The 18,882-nt window shown below is 45.2% G+C and overlaps 1 protein-coding gene and 1 non-coding gene across 2 annotated transcripts in view; one reads left to right on the top strand and one right to left on the bottom strand.

The window, feature by feature from the left end:
• LOC144168908 (melatonin receptor type 1C-like) overlaps positions 1-18,609 on the bottom strand; it is a 36,091-nt gene extending 17,482 nt beyond the window's left edge. Inside the window, exons 1-2 of the mRNA XM_077697905.1 lie at positions 18,424-18,609; positions 3,687-4,513 (exon numbers count right to left, since the gene is read on the bottom strand). Of these exons, the coding sequence (XP_077554031.1) occupies positions 3,687-4,496 (810 nt within the window). The 5' untranslated portion in view covers positions 4,497-4,513; positions 18,424-18,609. The remainder of the gene's footprint in view (positions 1-3,686; positions 4,514-18,423) is intronic.
• Positions 14,973-15,044, top strand: Trnat-ugu (transfer RNA threonine (anticodon UGU)). The gene has a single exon. It is a non-coding gene; the product is annotated as a tRNA-Thr (tRNA).
• Positions 18,610-18,882: the final 273 nt, after the last annotated feature.

Below are 18,882 nucleotides of genomic sequence, written 5' to 3'. Positions count from 1 at the left end.
ACGGGCTAGATGCTTCCCTGTCCCCAAGGACAACACCTCGATGCCTTTTGACAACATTACTGAATTGTATGGTCGCTAAATGTCTTGCAATCGATAAACCCTGGTATGAGGACAGATCAGGGGCTTTGCGGCTGCGCTCTGCGCTCTACAGGCTCACACGTGGCGGCGCAAGACTGAAAGATGCAGTACAGCCTCTAGCCTCCAGCTGCATTGCTCAAGATCTGAGATCTGCCAGTCGTAACAATTTGGCAAGATCACCATGTTAGCAAGATCACCATGCTAGCTAGCAAGATCACCATGCTATATCACCATGCTAGCGGTGCCAGCACCTTGACCGTACGGCGGCCGCGCAGGTGCTACTTCTGTTAGTTTTGGTTCTGTTACTGCGCTCCTGAAGCTAGCAGGCCTGGGGAAACACGCCTCCTGTCACTTTTTCTCTCTCAGACTCTCTCCGGTACGACTGCAGGCGCGCATGCGCGATGACCATCCTTCATGTCGATAACGGCCGCCGCTGCTGCAGAGCCTGGCGAACGCGTGCGTCCCACGTAGTGGGAGTTTTGTCGTGTGCTCTCTCGGACATTACGGTGCAGAAAAAAAGACGCCAAGGACACCTGGGCGAACAGCAACAAGAAGTCTTCTTGAATAGTGGTAGCTAATGTTGATTCTTGATCATTTGCCGTGAAGCTGAGCTCAAGAATATGACTTGTGTCGTGCGTGCGCTGTGCTTGAGGATAACTCCATGTGGTATTGTGCATCAGTGTTTCTCGCCGCAAGTCGCGTTCGGCGCGAATAAAGTGTTCAAGTTTGATTTGAGCTGACGTCTTTCCTACCCAAGCGGCGTACACCGGCCCGGACTGGCTGCATTAGTTGAGCGCCGGTCGAGCCCAGCGTCGGTGGCCAGGTGGAGAGGGGGAGGGAAAGCAGAATCAAAGGCCCCAAGAGGGTGAGAACATCACCTTTCCCCCAATCCGCTGCGCCTCCTCGCGTGGTTGTCATGACAACTATAATGATGCCAAGGCCAACATGGCAGCGGCCTTAATGTGGTAATTACTACTCACTAATGTTTCCCCAGGCTCACCAGAGGAGGATGTGGCGCTAGTACCAGAAGTAGCCCGTACGCTGGGTTGAAGGTTGAGAGACCGCCTCCTGTGGCGGCAGTCGGCATTTAGGCAGCTCAAGCAGTCTCTGATTCAGGTCGGGGAAAGCCTTGCTGAGTGAAGAGTAATATGCCTCAGTTTGCCTGAAGGAAGGAGAGATTGGTGCTGTCCATGATAAGTCCCGATCGATCACGATTCCAAGAAAGCGGCGACTCATTGCGTAAGAAATGGGGTGTCCATTTAAATAGATGCCATACTGCGACATTGTTTTACGAGTAAATGCCACCACTGAACACTTATCTGATGCTGTTTCAAGTCCTTGTAAATCAAGAATGACACCGCTTCAAAGAACCTGGAGGATGCGGGAGTGGGTGGCCGAACGTACAGATGGATTCAATGCTTTCTATCTGTACGATTATTTTTTGTTGATACCACCGATGGCCCAACCTCCCAACACTACGTTTTCCGGGGCGTACCACAAGGCAGTGTTCTTAGCCCGACATTGTTCAATCTCACGTTGATCGGACTTCAAAAAGCCATACCAACAACTGGCCATCTCTCCATGTATGCTGACGATATTTGCATCTGGGCATCAGGAGATTCACGTCCTCAGTTTCGGGCACGCCTTCAAAAAGCCGCGACCCACACATGCGCATTCAGGTGGCCTGATTACTCTGCCTAGCTAAAGGTTACCGCATTGCCACGTTAAAGGACCCTGCAACAGTTACCATTGACTCCAAGGAATGTATTTTAGGGTAAAGTCTATTGTCCCAGCCATCTCCTCCCGCAATAATTACGAAACTCCGTTCACTATCACCGAAACTACGCGCGATGAGAAATCACGCATAATCGTTCCCTCTCAACTCGACTGCGGACAACGCGACGAAAGCTGCGCGCTCTCTTGCAGAGAGGAGGGCGGCTCGCGGCGTTCTCTTCGGCGGCCTTCGATATATCACAGGCCGGGGAGTTTTCTCCTTTTCTCCGCATCGTAGAGGCCCCTATTTCCGGTCTGGTACCGCAAAAAAGCAGGCATGAGTGCCTGCTCGCAAGAGCATGCTCGGGCTGGTAGGGCGTTTTTGAAGCAATAAATGTTTGTAGTCGAGTTGTCCGGTTGAAAGGGAAGTATTGAGCTCATCACTCAAACTCCGCGAGCACTCAAAGCACAAGAGAAACGGCAAAACTGTGCCTGCAGGTTCAGGCATAGAAAGAAGAGGTTCGTACACAGCGATGACGACGGTGGAAATGGGAGAAATTAGCCCGTGAAGTATACCAGTGACAACCGATCTGGCAGCCATGGCCTCAACGACGTCGTTTAGGCTATGCCAGGGGTGCATAATGAGGAGAACTGAAGAGAGCTAGGTTGGTTTTTCCGCGTCTTTCGCAGCGATTCGCGCGCTCCCCGCTTCACCTGCAAGTGTAATATTGGGCTCACGTATTCCTGGCAGTGTAATCTAAACGTCGCGCAGGTTTACTCGCACTGCTCACAGTTTTGCAGGGTCCGTCTAATGCAACCGAGCGACCAACCAAGGGGCACGCCCGTCCTTAGTTTTTGGGCAGGGATGAAGGGAAAAAAGCGAACAAGAATGTTCAAAGCAACGGCTTTTGATAAAAAAACATGGTTTGGCTTAGAAATGAATTGCAAGTTTAAACTCAGAAAGGCGGTGTATCAACGTGGCAATCGGAGCGATTAGGCGCATATTAAATTGTGAAGAAAATTAGCGCCCTGAAAACGAAGATGCGAGCATGGATCAAATCACAGCAGCACTGTTTCCTATCTTCCGTAAGAATATACAGTCGCCATTATGTGCTCACCAAAACCCGCTGTTCAACAAGGTCATAACTACTCCATTAGTGTTGATGGAAGCTCCTACTTTGAAATAACAACTGTGTCTGAAAGTAAAAGTGAAGGGAATTTCAAACGTTGGATCAATTGTCACATTAAAACCAAGAATACTTGCGCCATGTAATAAAACTTGCGGGGCGTTATCGTAAACTTTAGTGTGAAAAGCAAACCTTAAGGGCCGCTTCTCCTCTCACCACTCTCCCCAAGGATCTGTTGCCGTTGGTTATGATGCCAAATACGCACGACGGCAGTGCAAACTTTAGGTCATTTCTAGCTTGTCCAAACAGCAAAACTTGTGCGGAAAAAAAGAAAACGGCAACATTAACCATGCGCTAAGTACAAAGTACTATTCTGCAGACTGAAATGGCCTGAATGCAAATCGCAAACCAATGCGACGTCAATGCGATACGTGATGCACCGCCGCGAATAGGGCGTGTTCTTTGCTATGGCCTATTTTACCCTAAGTAGGAAAATTACACAACTGAATCTTGAAAATGCCGGAGCAAATGTCGTTTCGGGAAACTCACTTCAGTGTCCTATTAGCGATACCATATCGTAAGCGCACTTTGCATGAGCAAGTCAACGACTTCGCTATCAGCCCAACGATAACTCAAAAGGTTGCAAAGGAGGCATCAGCACCTCCACAATATGCTTCTTTTCCCTAAGATGCAAAATACCTGGAAATGAATTGAGCGCAGTTGTCAGCCTTGAGAGTCTCAAAAAATGAAGCTACCAAGAGTACTCACAATTGGGTTGAGAATGTACGGCACATGAGTCTTGGAGCCGCGGCTGTTCACGTAGAAGGTGTAGAAAATATACGGCGTCCAGCAGAGCAGGAAGCACGCGAGCACCAGCAGGAGCGTGATGTTGATGCGCTTCTGTTGGACGACCGAGTTGTGCAGCCCCATGTGCGCCTTTATCCGCACCATGTGGTCCGCGATGATGCGGAAGATGTTGATGTAGCAGAAGGCCATCACTCCCAGAGGGATGAAGTAATTGGTGACGGTGATGAGGGCCGAGTGCGTGTACATCTTGAAGTCATGCGGATATGCCGGCCCGCACTGGGAGGCGCCGCGCTTGTAGACGATCTCGGTGAGGCCCAGAAAGGGCGTGATGGCGCAGAAGAACGGCCAGAGCCACGAAGCGGCCAAGAAGCATGCCACTCGGCGACGCCCTCCGCCCCTCTGAAAAGGCCGCGAGATGCTGAGGTACTTGTGCAGGCTCATGTACATGAGCGTGTGGATGGAGCACATCAGGAGCAGGGCCATGGTGAAGCCGTTGAACTGGCAGAAGGCCCGGCCCATGACCCAGTCGCCCCGCAGCAGGGTCGCCAGCGAGACGGGCATGTTGAGGAGTGCCACCAGAATGTCGGCCACGGCTAGGTTCACGATGAACATGTTGGTGCGCGTGCGCATGCCTTTGTGTCGGATGACGGTGAGCACAACCATGCTGTTCCCGAGCACGGCCAGCACCATGAAGATCAGCAGCAGGACGGCCAAGACGCTGACGGCGCCATCGCCGTAGTAATAGTACGTGCTGCTCACGGGGGCAGCCATACCTCTCGCCGCCTCGCCTGCGGTGCGAATTAAAGAACCAATTTTGATCGTTCAGCCCTTGATTAAGTATTGGCACTGGGCCATCACTTTAGCAGCACAAAAAAAATCGATGTTATTTATAACGAGACTATGTCAACTGCTTGAATAACGCAGTTATTCAAGAGTTGTAATTTTTGGGGTTATTAAAGAGTTCAAGAGTTATTCAAGAGTTGTAAATTTTGGGACCGGGATATGTGCGCACCGTAGTTGAAGGCTCCGAATTTATTCTGACTACCTGGGAACTTTAATGTGCACCGACATATCTGCAGAAGGGCGTTATGGCTTTTCGCCGCCATCTCAAAAGCGGCCACCGCGGCAGCGAATAAACCGTTGTCATTGGGCGCACCGGCACTACGGCTTAGCGAATGAGCCACCGCGGCAGGTATACCGCAGTTATTCCTACTGGAGTTTTAAAATAGATAAGCACTCAGGTGACAAAATACCCTCTCAAATTACAGACTTATCAGTATACCCCCATGTTTTCAAAAGTATTTGTTCAATATTCAAAAGTGCTATTGAGACGCTTGTATTTTATTTGTGAAAAAACATGACTTATTCTCACACCATCAACACGGTTTTCTTAAGGACATGTCAAGGGAACTCACTTTATAAAACAAACAGAAAATATCATTAGATATTAGAAAAAAAAAGTTGTTCATGGGAGCTTTCGTCGACCTTTCGAAAGCATTTGGCTGCTTAAATCAGCTCACACTTTTACTAAACAAGAACACTACAAAATACGTGGCCCGCGATTTCGATTTTGAAGCTACTTCTTACAGATCAGGGACAATCGTAGTTGTTTACCCCTGTTTTCATTTCGCAGTTCTCGACCTCAGGGAAGTATGCTGGGCCCGGTATTGATTAGTATACATATAAACCAGATTCAAACATCAAAGTTCAAGCTTCCCGCGTGATGTTCAACGATGAAACCAGGATATTGTACAATCTCAAAACCCTGATATATTTTCTGACACTGCAGTACAACAGACCAAAAGCTAAACGATTAGAGCCTCACAGCCCCACTGAGAATAAACAATAAAACACAGGAATTCTTGTCATCATTTAAAACGCCAAAGTTTTAATTTCACCATTCATATGGGGTATAGAAAGTTTGATGGCACCAGGCGTCATAGGACTGAATGTGAGTTTTAAATAAACATTTACTCCATTAATCCAAAGTAAATCTTGTTCTCAGAAATCTTGAGAAGATTCCAGGAGCTGTGTACAATTTTTAGTATATTTTACCTACTCGGCTGAAGTTAATCATTTATACCTTCCTTTTGCGAGCTGAGGTAAACCATTTTCCTCCGGTCTTGAGCCGAAATCTTAAATCAAAACCAACCAGAATTTTTGTACAGCAAAAAAAAAAGAGCACAAAAGACACGACTCCGGCATATCGCGCAAGTCGCATGGGAGGCACCATCACGAAATATTTCCCTAACCTTTAGGATATCACCGTTTCTGCAGGTTAACAGTAAAAAGTTGATTTTGTTTGAGAAAATTAGGGCTAAACTGATAGCCACATATTTTTTACGTACCTAAAACAGCTCCGGCACCCCGCAGTTATCGCAGCTTGACAAAGTGTTTGATTTCTTTTCCTAGAACAAATCTGTGGTTCTGGCCACAGTTTAGAGAAATAACGTTTCACTAGCAGTTAGAAGCTATATTGTTAGACCACATCTCGAAGATTACGGATTTGTTTAATAGTTATTTATGTTACTCAATAAAGACAAGGGTTTTATAACCGTGCCAGGTGTAGTTCCCGGATATGTGAAGTGTTTAATGAGCGTGCTTCGTTCTTGAGAGAGTTGCTATTGTTGGCGCGTGATATGGAGACCAATCCTGGCCTTGAGCTTGCATAAATATCAAACGAACTAAATAAAATTGAATTTTACATAAAGAAATAAAAAAGTGACCGATTTATATTGACAAAAATTAGGAGCGTTGACTTGGCTTGAAAATAGCGATACTAATTCCGAGAACAAAGTCAAGATAGGGAATTCGGTAATCAAAACGCTCAAAAGATGAATTTATCACCTGTAAAACGAAAGCAGGCAATCTAACGTTATAATTTACGGATTATCTCAAAAACAGGGCGAAAATAGCGAAACACTCGAGGCTGCCGTTACTAAAAAAGTCATAACAGACATCCTCGAGCTTAAACAAGTAGTTATGGAACGTATTCCTCACCTGGGTAAACCTGCACTAGAGAAGATTAGGCCTGCCATTTTTAAGCTTCTTGACTTCAGACACAAAGCACCGATACTTAAAAGGGAGCTAAAGTTAAGGACGCATAAATTTCAATGGCGAGGACTTTTAACAGAAAAATATGAACGTAAGGAAAAATCTCTAGGTCAATGTGCAACAGAACCGACTGAATAAGAAAAAAGTGCCGATGGCGTTTGATAAACTCTGCATTAGTGATTGATTGATTGTGTTTAACGCGCAGATCAACCCAGGTGATGAGGCGCGCCGTAGTGGAGGGCTCTGGATTAATTTTGATCACCTGGGGATTTTCAACGTGCACCGAAATCTCGCACACACGGGCGTTTTTGCTTTTCCGCTCCATCAGAAAAGCGGCCGCCGCGGCCAGGAATCTAACCCGCGACCTCGTGCTCAGCAGCACAACGCCTTAGCCACGGAGCCACCGTGGCGGGTTTAAACTCTGCTTTAATAAGCAATGTTATGTCTGGGTCGTTGTCAAAAATGAGAGAGTGCCGATTAGAACCTAAGCCGCCCCATGACGAGGCTGCAGTCGCGGTCAGGGTGGATACTATATTCTTAAACGACGTCGCTTTTCATAAGTTTTGCCAATCCAAAGACGGGAATGGCCGACATCAATGCAGGCACAGAAAAAAATCTACGCCGTATAAATTTAAATGCCTGTAGCATTCTAAATAAAGCTCGTGTCCTTGAAATAACTTTCCCCAACATGATTTGCACATAACAGTAATTAGTGAAAAGTGGTTACGCAGGGGAATAAATGATAATATCATATAGCCACGGAACTCCACAGTATCTCGTAAAGGCCTTGACTCAAGGAATGGCGGGGTGGCTGTTTTAATTAAATAAGAGATTTACGCCTTTTGTAAGACGACAGTATCAATTTAAAGTGGTTGTGCATTGAAGTATCCTTTTGGGAGCAATGTTTTATTTTATACGCAGTTTACCTGCAACCTGACACGTACCCTGAACTTCAATGAGGGTGAGCTACATATGTCTCAGTGCCACAAATATGAAATTATTCTATCGGGTGACTTCAATATACCAGCTATCAATTGGGAGTTACCCTAGGCTGGTCATAAAAATTACGAGCATGCTAACATTATGTTCCGTATTATGTTCTCTGATGATTGCCCAAACTGGTTCGTGAACCGACGTGTATTCAAAGTTTGTGCAGGTCACTTTTGGATCTGATATTTTTTAATCGTGTATTAAGCCAGTATATCGCAATCTTCAGAGCCGGATTGTCTGATCGCTATCTTGTGGGCCCTTTTCACCCTGTTCAGAAGCTTAGCGATAGAACACGCTGTCAAGTGCGATCTTTTAAGCGCTACTCACGCTCAGACGACTCATCCACAATTGGGTGTCTTGAGACTGGTCTTGCTGATTTTGACAACGATGATGTGTGCGTTCTCTGGACATGGCATCAGGATATGTGAGTAGTGTGTAGCCAAGTTTGGTCCAAGCAGAATAAAAAAATGCACTAATTAATGCCCTGAATAACGCGTAATATTCATTTGAAACGTAAATTTACTTTAGGAAAGCACACGCATTGGAGTAAAATCACACCACTGCAGGCTTGTCTCGTACAAACTGTGTGTTTTTTTTAGGAATATTATTTCAAATCAACTCTTCCTAATTTCATTAAAAATGACCTAAAAGTTTTGGTATTACGTGATTGATTGAAGCGGGTCTCCAAAATGTCTGAACATGGCTCGATTGTCCCGGATCAAGATACCATCCCAGGCGGCACAGAAAGTGTGCCCCAAGACCGGCCCGTCTATGGCCGCTTTCTGGCATGTCGGGCCAGCATCCAGGTCCTGGCAGCCACTGATCATGCATTGAACGGCCAACATTTGGCAACCAGCGCTTCGGCATTTTTCCGTCCGCCCGTGCCCGGACGCACAACGGCAGCTAACCGGCTGCCAGATATTCAGTTCTCTTACGGCTGCCGATGTCGAGAAAGAGAACGGCCGAAGTACGGCCTTAGGGCATCCGTTTTTTCTTTGGGAAGCGGTAATCAGCCGAAGCACGGCAAGCGACCGGCCACAGAATATGCGTATTCTGGCGGCAGTTGGTGTTCGAAAGGAGACCGGCCGGAGCGCGGCTGCCGTGCATTCGTTGTTTCAACGGTGAACCGCGCGTCCTCCGGTAGCATATTCGTTTTCTTCGGGCAACCAGTGTTATGAAGGATACCGGCCGACGTACGGCCCCAGAATATACGTTTTTCATTCGGTTAGCTATCCTCGGCCGAATTACGGCAAGCGAATGGCCACAGAATATTTGGCAACCGGTGTTGAAGAGGAGACCGGCCTACGTAAGGTATCTGGTTATACGTCATTTTTTCGGCAAACGCCATACAGCCGAACAACGGCACGCGCCTGGGCGCCGAGAATTCATGCACAGACGTGTTTGGAAGGAGACCGACCGGTTTTTTCCTGGGGGGAGAAAAAGCCGTTAGAGAGCCGAACGACGGGGACGCGTTTTTCATCCGCTCTGTGTTTCTACGTTTTAAATGAACGAACATCGTTTGTCAAACAGTAATGAGTGTTCTCGGTGAACGGGCAAGGCGAAAGGACTCACTGGACATTAGCAGGGAACCTTTTAGGCCATAGAAATGTCATTTATTGCCACAAGAAGACTGTGCCACACCGACGGGTGAGCTAAGCCTCGCCGGTCATCGCCGCTACCACGCCTCTGCCGCCGGCTTCGTCGACACATCAGCTCGAGGCTATTCGCCTCCTCAAGAAATAGAGAGCATTGGAGACATCGGCCCTGCAGAGATGTCCGATCCGAGATAGAGATGGTTCACCCAAATAACTGGCCTTCAAGGGCCTCGAGCAAGCGGCCACCACGCAGGAGCTAAACCGCCACCATGTCAAGGACTCCCCACCAAAGAAAGGCAAGTGCGAGCAAAAGCGCAAGTTTTTCTGCTTACAATTAAACTGCGAAAAGCGATGTTGCACTATGTTGTTGGTGATAAACGTAGAAGAGACTCGCTCGTGCATTGGTAGGATCAACTTCATTCCCTGCGCTATGTTACTTTATGGGATTTTACGACTGCCTATTTAGAAAAAAAATTATTTGAAATTTGCGATAACAACAGAGCCTTGTCACTGACGGAGCCTAGCTGTTAATTTAGTTCCGATGTTTTAAGCTGAGCTTAGCTACTCTTGGGATATGACTCATCTGGTTAAACATAATCGCCAGCATCCTAGCAAACACGGATTTTGTCAGGATTTTTTTGCTCGACGCAGATTGTTGAGTTCACGTACGATTTGGATCTTGCAATAGATAAGCTTAAAGTGGTTGACTGTATATTCTTGGACTGCAAAAAAGCAAAGGATGGTGTTCCATATCACCTTCTGCGTAGTACATTTCATCCTATGAACTGAATTAATCGGTTTTTGCGTTGTTATTACTATTGGCGCTATAGCTTTGTTCAAACGTACTGTGTAGTTTACCGGACTATAGCGAATGAACGTGATTCCGTATACCTGCAGCTTTATTCGAATTTAATAACATCCTGGTGTGCTGATTCAGAAAAGTTTTCGGATGTTAAACAGTGTGTTAACGGCACCTTTACGAGAAAACCTTCATTCCAATTGAATACGTATAACGCAAATTAAGCTGCAGTAACAACGGCCGAGGAATATAAATACCTAGGAGTTTATTTAGGGAGTGGTTAGAGGTTAAATAGGCAGGTTCGCACCATAAAAGTTACGGCTGCATATGTTTTTGGCTTTCTGAGACGAAATTTCAGTGAACCTCCATCTAACTGAAAAGAACAACCGTATTTCACTCATGTGCGCTTAATCTTGGAGTACGCATGTGTTTTCGTGGATCCCTACACCAAGGAGCTGTTTGATATGCTCAAAAACATACAGAACATGTCAGTGCGATTCGTTTTAGGTAACTGGCACGCTCAACGTAGCATGAGAGAAAGTAAAAGTAAACTGATATGGCAGGACCTGAAAGATCACAGACGAAACCACAGGTTGAACTTTTTTCGTAATATCTATCATTCGAAAACTGGAGTAGAAGGGAAGAAGTATGTCCAAGCGCCATTCTACATATCGCAAAGTGGGACCGCTAGCTTAAAGCAAATTATTAACTTTCCCTTAAAGGTGACGCCTTGCGCGAGTCATTTTATTTTACATCAATACTGCAGCGTAATTATCTTCCACGTATGATTGCATTAGCTGGTTATATTGACGATTTTCAGCGCGCTTTGTAGAAGTATTTTGTTATTTGGTCTCACATTTAATGCTTAGTGTTATGTATCTCCCTTCTGTAATGCATGCAAAGGCAAGCAGGCATCACATAAATAAATAAATAAATAATAAAAATAAATAAATAAATAAATAAATAAATAAATAAATAAATAAACTTCCAGAGGCGCAAGTTTGCCTCCGACGGGTTGAGAACCCTACGCATTCAATCTTGACCAATAAAATATTTATTGCCCTATTCATTGCAGTATGCAAGGTTTCCTGTATGCATGCTACCATTGCTATGTTATTGGTTTGAAACAAATTATGTAATTCTAATTTTACGCCTTTCCTTGCGTGAACACAAAGGGATACAACTGCAGCCACTTGAAGCAGGGCGTCATTCGCAACGCGTCTAGAATTTTTTGAACGTAGTATGACATTAGAAGAAAATTAAGCTCTTTTGGACTATTAAGTGGTGTGGACGTATACTCATGAAACAACATTAAAATACATTGAAAATGAAAGTACCTATTCGCTCCTTCTTAGGATCAGCCCTGCGCAAGATCATCACAAAAGTTGATCGAGTAGAAAATGTATTTGCAAGAAAAATGGGCAAAAACTGGACATACTTTTATGTGAAGGAGTTATATTAAATGCTCCTGAGTGTTTGCTGAGAACCAAAACGCTTCGTAAAGGCATTCACGCCGGTTTTATATACATCAAAATTGGTCAAGCAACTGTTATAAAAATAGTTTATGTAGTCATAGCATGAAAGTGTTCCGGAATATGGCCCTAAAAGAAATTGGCTAAAAGCGGCGCAATTTATCTATCTGAAATTCAACCCACTAAAGTATGCGCCCTCCGCCGCCGCCCCCCCTCCTCTTTCCCCGTTTATTACACGTAAGCCGCCCCACAGAGGATATCAAGACCTGGAGTGCTATTCTATTCAAGAACATCTATTCAAGCTCTACAAAGAACTGAATATTTTCTGTGTTCGGAAGTAAATGAGGCACATCAAATAAAGGAACGTGAATTTGTGAGCACTGTTTAATAAATGATTTTTTCTGTCAACTGAGGCTGGTAATTAAGCAAGGCTGCGCTGGAAGCTTGACGACTGGTGGTTGCGCGTGAGCTCACTTTGATGTGGCTTCATTGGACCCAAAATGCTGGGTTTGTGCTGCTTCTGCACTGCGCGAATGAGTCATCTGCTTGCGCAACATGCAGTGACCGGCCTCAGTACAATTAACGTACTGTCGCTGAACTCCAATGCCCGTAGAACGGCCGTATTTCCGGTAGCTGTAGTCCGGCTGGAGTCCGACGACCGCATCTCGGCTGTCCTCCGGCGGCCGTACTTCGGCCGTACACGGGTGGCTTTGGAATGGCCGGAGCCGTACGGCTGGGATCTGGCCGTATGACCGTAAGCCGGTAGACTGGCCGACGGACACTGGCCGTTGGACAGCCATAGGAGTACGGCCGTATACGGCCAAAAGGCCCACATTTGGACAAGGGCCGAACATGGCTGCCGGAAAACGGCCGGACAGAAAATCACCGGCCAAAGTACACCGGCCTGTTTTAGGCCGAACAGTCCTGTGCTGCCTGGGATAGTTGAGTATTTGAATAAATACACCCATGCCGTGTTCTCTAGCCCAAGTGTATATTCATGCGACGTTTGATTGCTTCACATGAGAGACACGAATTTCCTTTCATATGAGGGTGTTTTTTTTCTGCACTTAAAACTGAACATAGTAAAATCGAGTGGTTGTGATGGTATTAAAAAAACCTTTCGTTGCCGATATGCTGAAGTGATAGAGAAATATTTGGTGATTATATTCTGCGTTTTTTTACTGGATTCAATACTCCAAAATGTCTGGAAAGCTTCCCGAGTTACAACTGTATTTAAGAAAGGTCTACGGCTTGTTTTCGAAAACTATCGTCCAATACCGTTAACGTCATCATGCTGCAAATTATTTGAGCAGATTATCGAAATTAAAGTAAGCGAATATTTGCAAAATAACGCAGTAACGAAAAATTCCGAACATGCTTTCAGAAAGGGGGATTCTACTGCGACTCAGTTGCTGACTTTAATTCATTCATTAGCATGAACTCTAGATGACAAATTTCAAATAAATGTCATATTTCCGGACTTTAGCAAAGCTTTCGACAGGGTTTCTCATGAAGCTAAATCATATAATGAAACGTCATTCGGCTTTCTCCTAACCTTGTTCCTTGGAATACTGACGCTTTAAAAGACTGAATTCAGTACGTATAAATCGGGGACCAACGTTCCGGGTGCCTGCCGCCGCCGGAGTACCGCAGGGGAGTGTTGTGGGACCCTTGTTGTTCCTGCTGCACATCAATGGTATTGTGAAGACGGTGTGTTTATCTGGGCAAATCCAGCGGGTCACCGACGATTGTGTGGTATATCGAGAAATTACGTGCGGTGAAAATCACTACGAACGTATTGAAAGTTTGGTGAGAGTATTTAACCGGTGTAATCATTGGGGCACAGCTTTGAATTGTATTTATGCGTGTATTTTTTCGTGTAACCCATAAGAAAATCGACTCAAACAGAGTTACACATGGCGGGTCTCTCATTTCAAATATTTAGGAGTACTGATGATCTGTAATTTATTGTGGAACAACCATATCGACAACGTTTCCACTTCAGCCTTCTGTATACTGGCTTTCTTACGACACAAATTGAAAGCAAACGCCTTCAGATGGGGAACTCTTTGCTTAGTAATCAATAATCGGAACAAAGCTAGAATATGCATGCGTGCTATGGGAACCGTAAAAAAAATTAATATCAATATATATATGTATATATATATATATTTATATATATATAGTAAGGAAATGAGGGGCTCGTTGAGGAAATACAGAAATATAGGTCTGCAGTCTACAATGCCAAAGGAGGCATAGGTGTGGTTAGGCTCTTTTCTTTTACACTACGGTTAATTCAGTAAACATTTTTTTAAATATACAGTAGAAAGAAAGAAAATGCCCCTCGCGAGGGGCACGATCAAATGCAGAGCATTTCCGGGGGCGCACGACGTTAAGTAGTTTGCGTTACGTTAATGTTGTTGCACTTGTGGCAACTGCTGACGAGAGAGCGCTCGTCAGCAGTAATTTGAATGAGTCAACGATATAAGGCGCGTATATAGCGTCCGATTCTGTGTCGGCTTTGTGGCGCAGTGGTTACAGCACAATGTACATAGCGTTCCGCCCGCAGGGTCGAGGGATCGAAACCTCAACGAGCCCCTCATTTCCTTACTATATTATTCTGCGAAAGCCTAGCGAGGGTCTCGGTTCTGGCAGCCTTGATGCCTAGGTAGCATAAGAGGGCTTCCCGCCAGTAACCCGCTCATGACAGGCTGTAGACGTTCGAGTCACGCAACGGGGGTTGAAAAGAAGGTCCCCTTCTCCCCGTGTAGTCAGAGTGGCGCTGGCTACCACCCTCAAGCGTCAGATACACTTCTAGTAAATATACATAGCCCAGAAAGTGAAGGAGAACACAGTCGCCCAGATAGCCGAATTAGTAAGGCATTCGACATGTAATCGAAAGCCGTGGGTTGGGTCCCCACTCTGGACGCGTGTTTTTCTTTCTTTCTTCTGTATATTAAAAAAAAATTGTTTACTTAATTAACCGTAGTGAAAAAGAAAAGAGCCTAACCACACCCCTATGCCTCCTTTGGCATTGTAGACTGCCGACCTATATTTCTGTATTTCCTCAACGAGCCCCTCATTTCCTTACTGTATTATTCTCCGAAAGCCTAGCGAGGGTCTCGGTTCTGGCAGCCTTGATGCCTAGGTAGCATAAGAGGGCTACCCGCCAGTAACCCGCTCATTACAGGCTGTAGACGTTCATGTCACGCCCTGGGGGTTGAAAAGAAGGTCCCCTTCTCCCCGTGTAGTCAGAGTGGCGCTGGCTACCACCCTCAAGCGTCAGATACACTTCTAGTAAATATACATAGCCCAGAAAGTAAAGGGGAACACAGTCGCCCAGATAGCCGAATTGGTAAGGCATTCGACATGTAATCGAAAGGCGTGGGTTCGGTCCCCACTCTGGGCGCGTGTTTTTCTTTCTTTCTTCTGTATATTTAAAAAAATGTTTACTTAATTAACCGTAGTGAAAAAGAAAAGAGCCTAACCACACCCCTATGCCTCCTTTGGCATTGTAGACTGCCGACCTATATTTCTGTATATATATATATATATATATATATATATATATATATATATATATATATATATATATATATATATATATATATATATAGAGAGAGAGAGAGAGAGAGAGAGAGATACTGAAAATTCCGTCTTTATGGTTCACCACTTTCCGATCTAATCTCAGCTCATGACATTGAACTGCTTGAATCACCACGGTTGACAATCAGACTTTACTTTCCGTACCTGCTCTTGCACAACCAAACAGCACTATACCCGACACAGTATATCCTATATCAGCAAAATATAGACATCATCACCCAGGACTCCCGACACCATACTTGGCACGTACAGATACGTTGAAATTTTATTTTTTCCGCGAACAGTGGAGGAACGGAGTTTCCTAAAAGCTACCGTTTAATGATTTTCTTCATAAATGCACTGTTGTTGGTCTGCAAACCATTTCTAATATGCCAAATTCTTCTCTGTTTTTGTCTGACCTGAGTGGCTGAGCTTGTTCATTTTATTTTTATCGTATAGAACAAATGAAATGTATGAAATATGGAATGTATAAAAAAGGAAATGCCACATTTGGTTGATTTTTTTGTTGTCATCAGTTATATGCTCCGTGGTACGTAGGAACAAATCATCTACATATCTTTAGGTGGGTTTTCTTAAAAGGGTACCTCTAATAAGCTCCCATTGTTTGTGTGTCATGGGTACCGGGAACCCATCAAGCTGCCGTATGACAGATTTTTGACCCTGTTTCTGCATTTCTGTTCAAGGAATGCGGAAATAAACAAACTTCCAGTTTTAAATAAACAATAAAGGTCCAGCATACATGCTTCTCACGTAATACGTAAGAGGGGCGAAAACCCCTTGCGTAAGTACTACCGCACATGTGTGACTGGTACGAGAACAGAAAACGCTTAACGCCTCGGCGCGCTGATTACCTTCTGGCCGCCTGTCGGAGGCATTGTATTTGTAACTAATACACTGGCAGCAGTAATTAATGTTTGGAATAGTGTCTGTGGGTGCGTTTGGAGTTAGCTTCGAATTTTTTTCTGCTTTTAATGTTTGAGTGGGTATCGATTTGTTCGGCTGTTGTACGTGTGCAATAGCTTGGTGGCTTTCAAGGTAAGCTCGGCTTCACCACAGGTTTTGAAGTCCAACAGTGCACTATCGCCTCACGAACTGAAAAAGTGATAAGTTAGTTGTGAGATTGTTACGGATAGTGAGAGTGTTAAAGTGAGAGGTTAGTAAGAGGTTATGCGGCCTTTTCGGACACGAATCGTAACAAACACAATGCCGGCCGATCTTCGTTACGAATTATTTCAGCGTGTACTACGCTTTGTACCTCTATGGAAACAGATGAAATGACCTCAAAATCGCGGGAGGGCGCAATGAGTACAAGTGTGCGCATGACGTTGCTGCCAGGTGAACACGTGAGAGAAGACCTGGTTTCCTTTCCGCTGAAGGATGATCGCGGCACCCGCCAAGCTCCACTCCTTTCAGTGAACTCCGTGTAAGTTAAAAAAAAGCGGCCGTTTTAATGTGGACACGTATTACAGAATTATGTAGAGTCCGGAAGGGATTTTGAGGATGGTGGATCATATACTGCTGAAGAAGCACATGTATTTGTGATTTCCCAAAGTTTGTACGTGCTTAGTTCTTATGTGTTCCAGAACAAAAATTGGCTATGCGGTTTTTGAACGCGATATATTTGCATTAGAAAAATGCCTGAGTGCTTTTCTTTTTTTTGTATGTGTTTCAACGAACTTCCTAGAAAGAAAACGAGTATTCTGTTCTTAGGCAAGCCAGCGAAAAATCCTGCACACGAGAAACGTAAAATAAGTGGAACCTGCCTCCAAATCATCGAAATCATTTGAATCCGGACATACGGATGCGGAAATGATGTTATCATGTTATTAAAGCTGCAATATGTCGGATGATGAATTAGATAAAGCCCACCGCAGCCATGCAATTCTTTTGCGAACAAAGGGGGCAATAAATCTAATATTCCGTGTACAGAGATGCGTGATAGCCCTGCTCTTGTGGAGTTAGCCTTTTACCAAATACACGAAATGTCTCATAGTGGAAGGGAAGAAATTTTTCCAACATTTTTTTCGAACCTTGAACCCTGTAGCAGACAAACATCGTAAAATTTCTTTAAAAGAGTGTATTTGTGACATGCATATTGGCTTAAGTTTTTCTGTGCTGAGAATGTCCACACTTTCATTGGTTAAAAAAATGTGAAAAATCGGCCAGAGAAATGGGCTAGGGAGATAGGAATACAAAACGCACATTTGTTGGAGACATTAGCAGAATTGGAAATGTGCCTTCTCCGGGATTCTTGTAAAAAAGGTACTTTCGACGTCTGCCAATCATGTGGAAGATCATGTGGAAGACCCCATCATGCGCAATGTTTCTTGTGTCAAGACTTCATTCTACAGAGGATCGGGGTCACGTGTTATCCAAGACACTTATGAGAGTAGATGGGGTATTAACGCCAACACGCTAAACGGTACAGTTGTTGGTGCATAGAATTTCCCGACCCTGAAGACGTCAGAAGTATACATGCAAGCAGGGGATCTGGTTCTGCGGGCAACAAGACATGTGCACAAACCATTTCGACCGAAAAAGCCCCGACCATGCGGATATCACTCCGCGAATTGAACTAATCACACCAACGTAACTTTGGCGGCAGTGTAAACCACTTCAGGGTAGATTTCCCTGGTGTGTCCTGCGGCGAAGCGCTGTTGATGCTTTCGCTTACCACATAGTACAAGAAACACCCGAGTTATGTTTTACGCTCCCGTTTGTTAATCATATCGACGAAGTTACCGCAGGGTTTCCATTCATGGAACTATTTTAACCACTGCCTAGCCTCAATTCTTTGTTTTGATGCCGCTTGATTGAGTTATCGATTGGTTTCTTCATTGAATCATTTATATAAGTGGCATACATTTTCGGAGCGGAACGATGACTTGTGTCCTCTCACCACACTGTTCATCTAAGTTTAATTCTAGCGCTTCCTTTGGCTACATTTCCCTCCTTGCTCTTCGTGCACCAGCATTCTAATCTCCTTTCTACCACTTGCACACACTTGCACACACTCTGTCTACCGTTAAATCCCAGGTCTGCGGGAAGGCGAACATTTTCCAAATAAAGGCCACTTAATGTCTTAAGTGTTCTTGGTGTGGGGAAGTCCGTACACAAGCTGGAATGGAAGTTTCACCATAGCGTACCTAACCAAGATAAATAATTAGTGGAAACTGCCTTACCCGTGTTTCGAGGCGCAGTTTCAGGCCGGTGGGATGAACGAACGACGCCGGTGGCCGGACGGCAGATCGTGCCGCGTCGATGTCGTTGGTGTCGCCGGAAGTACAGCAGCTCAGAGATAGGACGCCCAAGCCGGATGGAGGACGCGCCTCACTATGGGCGCCGCCGCAGCAGCGATCTGCCGGGCTTTACGCGTACGCGCAAGTCTTCCACTGGTGCGTAAGAGGCGTTACACCCGTCACCTGATCCAGTAGCTGTGTATCCGTATTTGCGGGTGAGAGGGCACGGTAAAGGAAAAAACCTCAGCACGCGGTTCTAAGATACCAACGGGGATCGCTGAGAGGACCGCGTGTTGGATATTATGCGCTTGCAGCTAGTCCACCTGCAGCCCCCTGAATTAAGCATGTTTTTACAACAAAATTGTCTATGGCTAGTTCCCGCAGAGTTTTGCGTCCGCAGAA

The sequence above is a fragment of the Haemaphysalis longicornis genome, unplaced genomic scaffold (assembly GCF_048455015.1).
Source record: "Haemaphysalis longicornis isolate Haplotype H1 unplaced genomic scaffold, Haemaphysalis longicornis Haplotype H1 scaffold_2, whole genome shotgun sequence".
Lineage (NCBI taxonomy): Eukaryota > Metazoa > Arthropoda > Arachnida > Ixodida > Ixodidae > Haemaphysalis > Haemaphysalis longicornis.
This window is presented reverse-complemented; position numbering and strand designations above follow the sequence as displayed.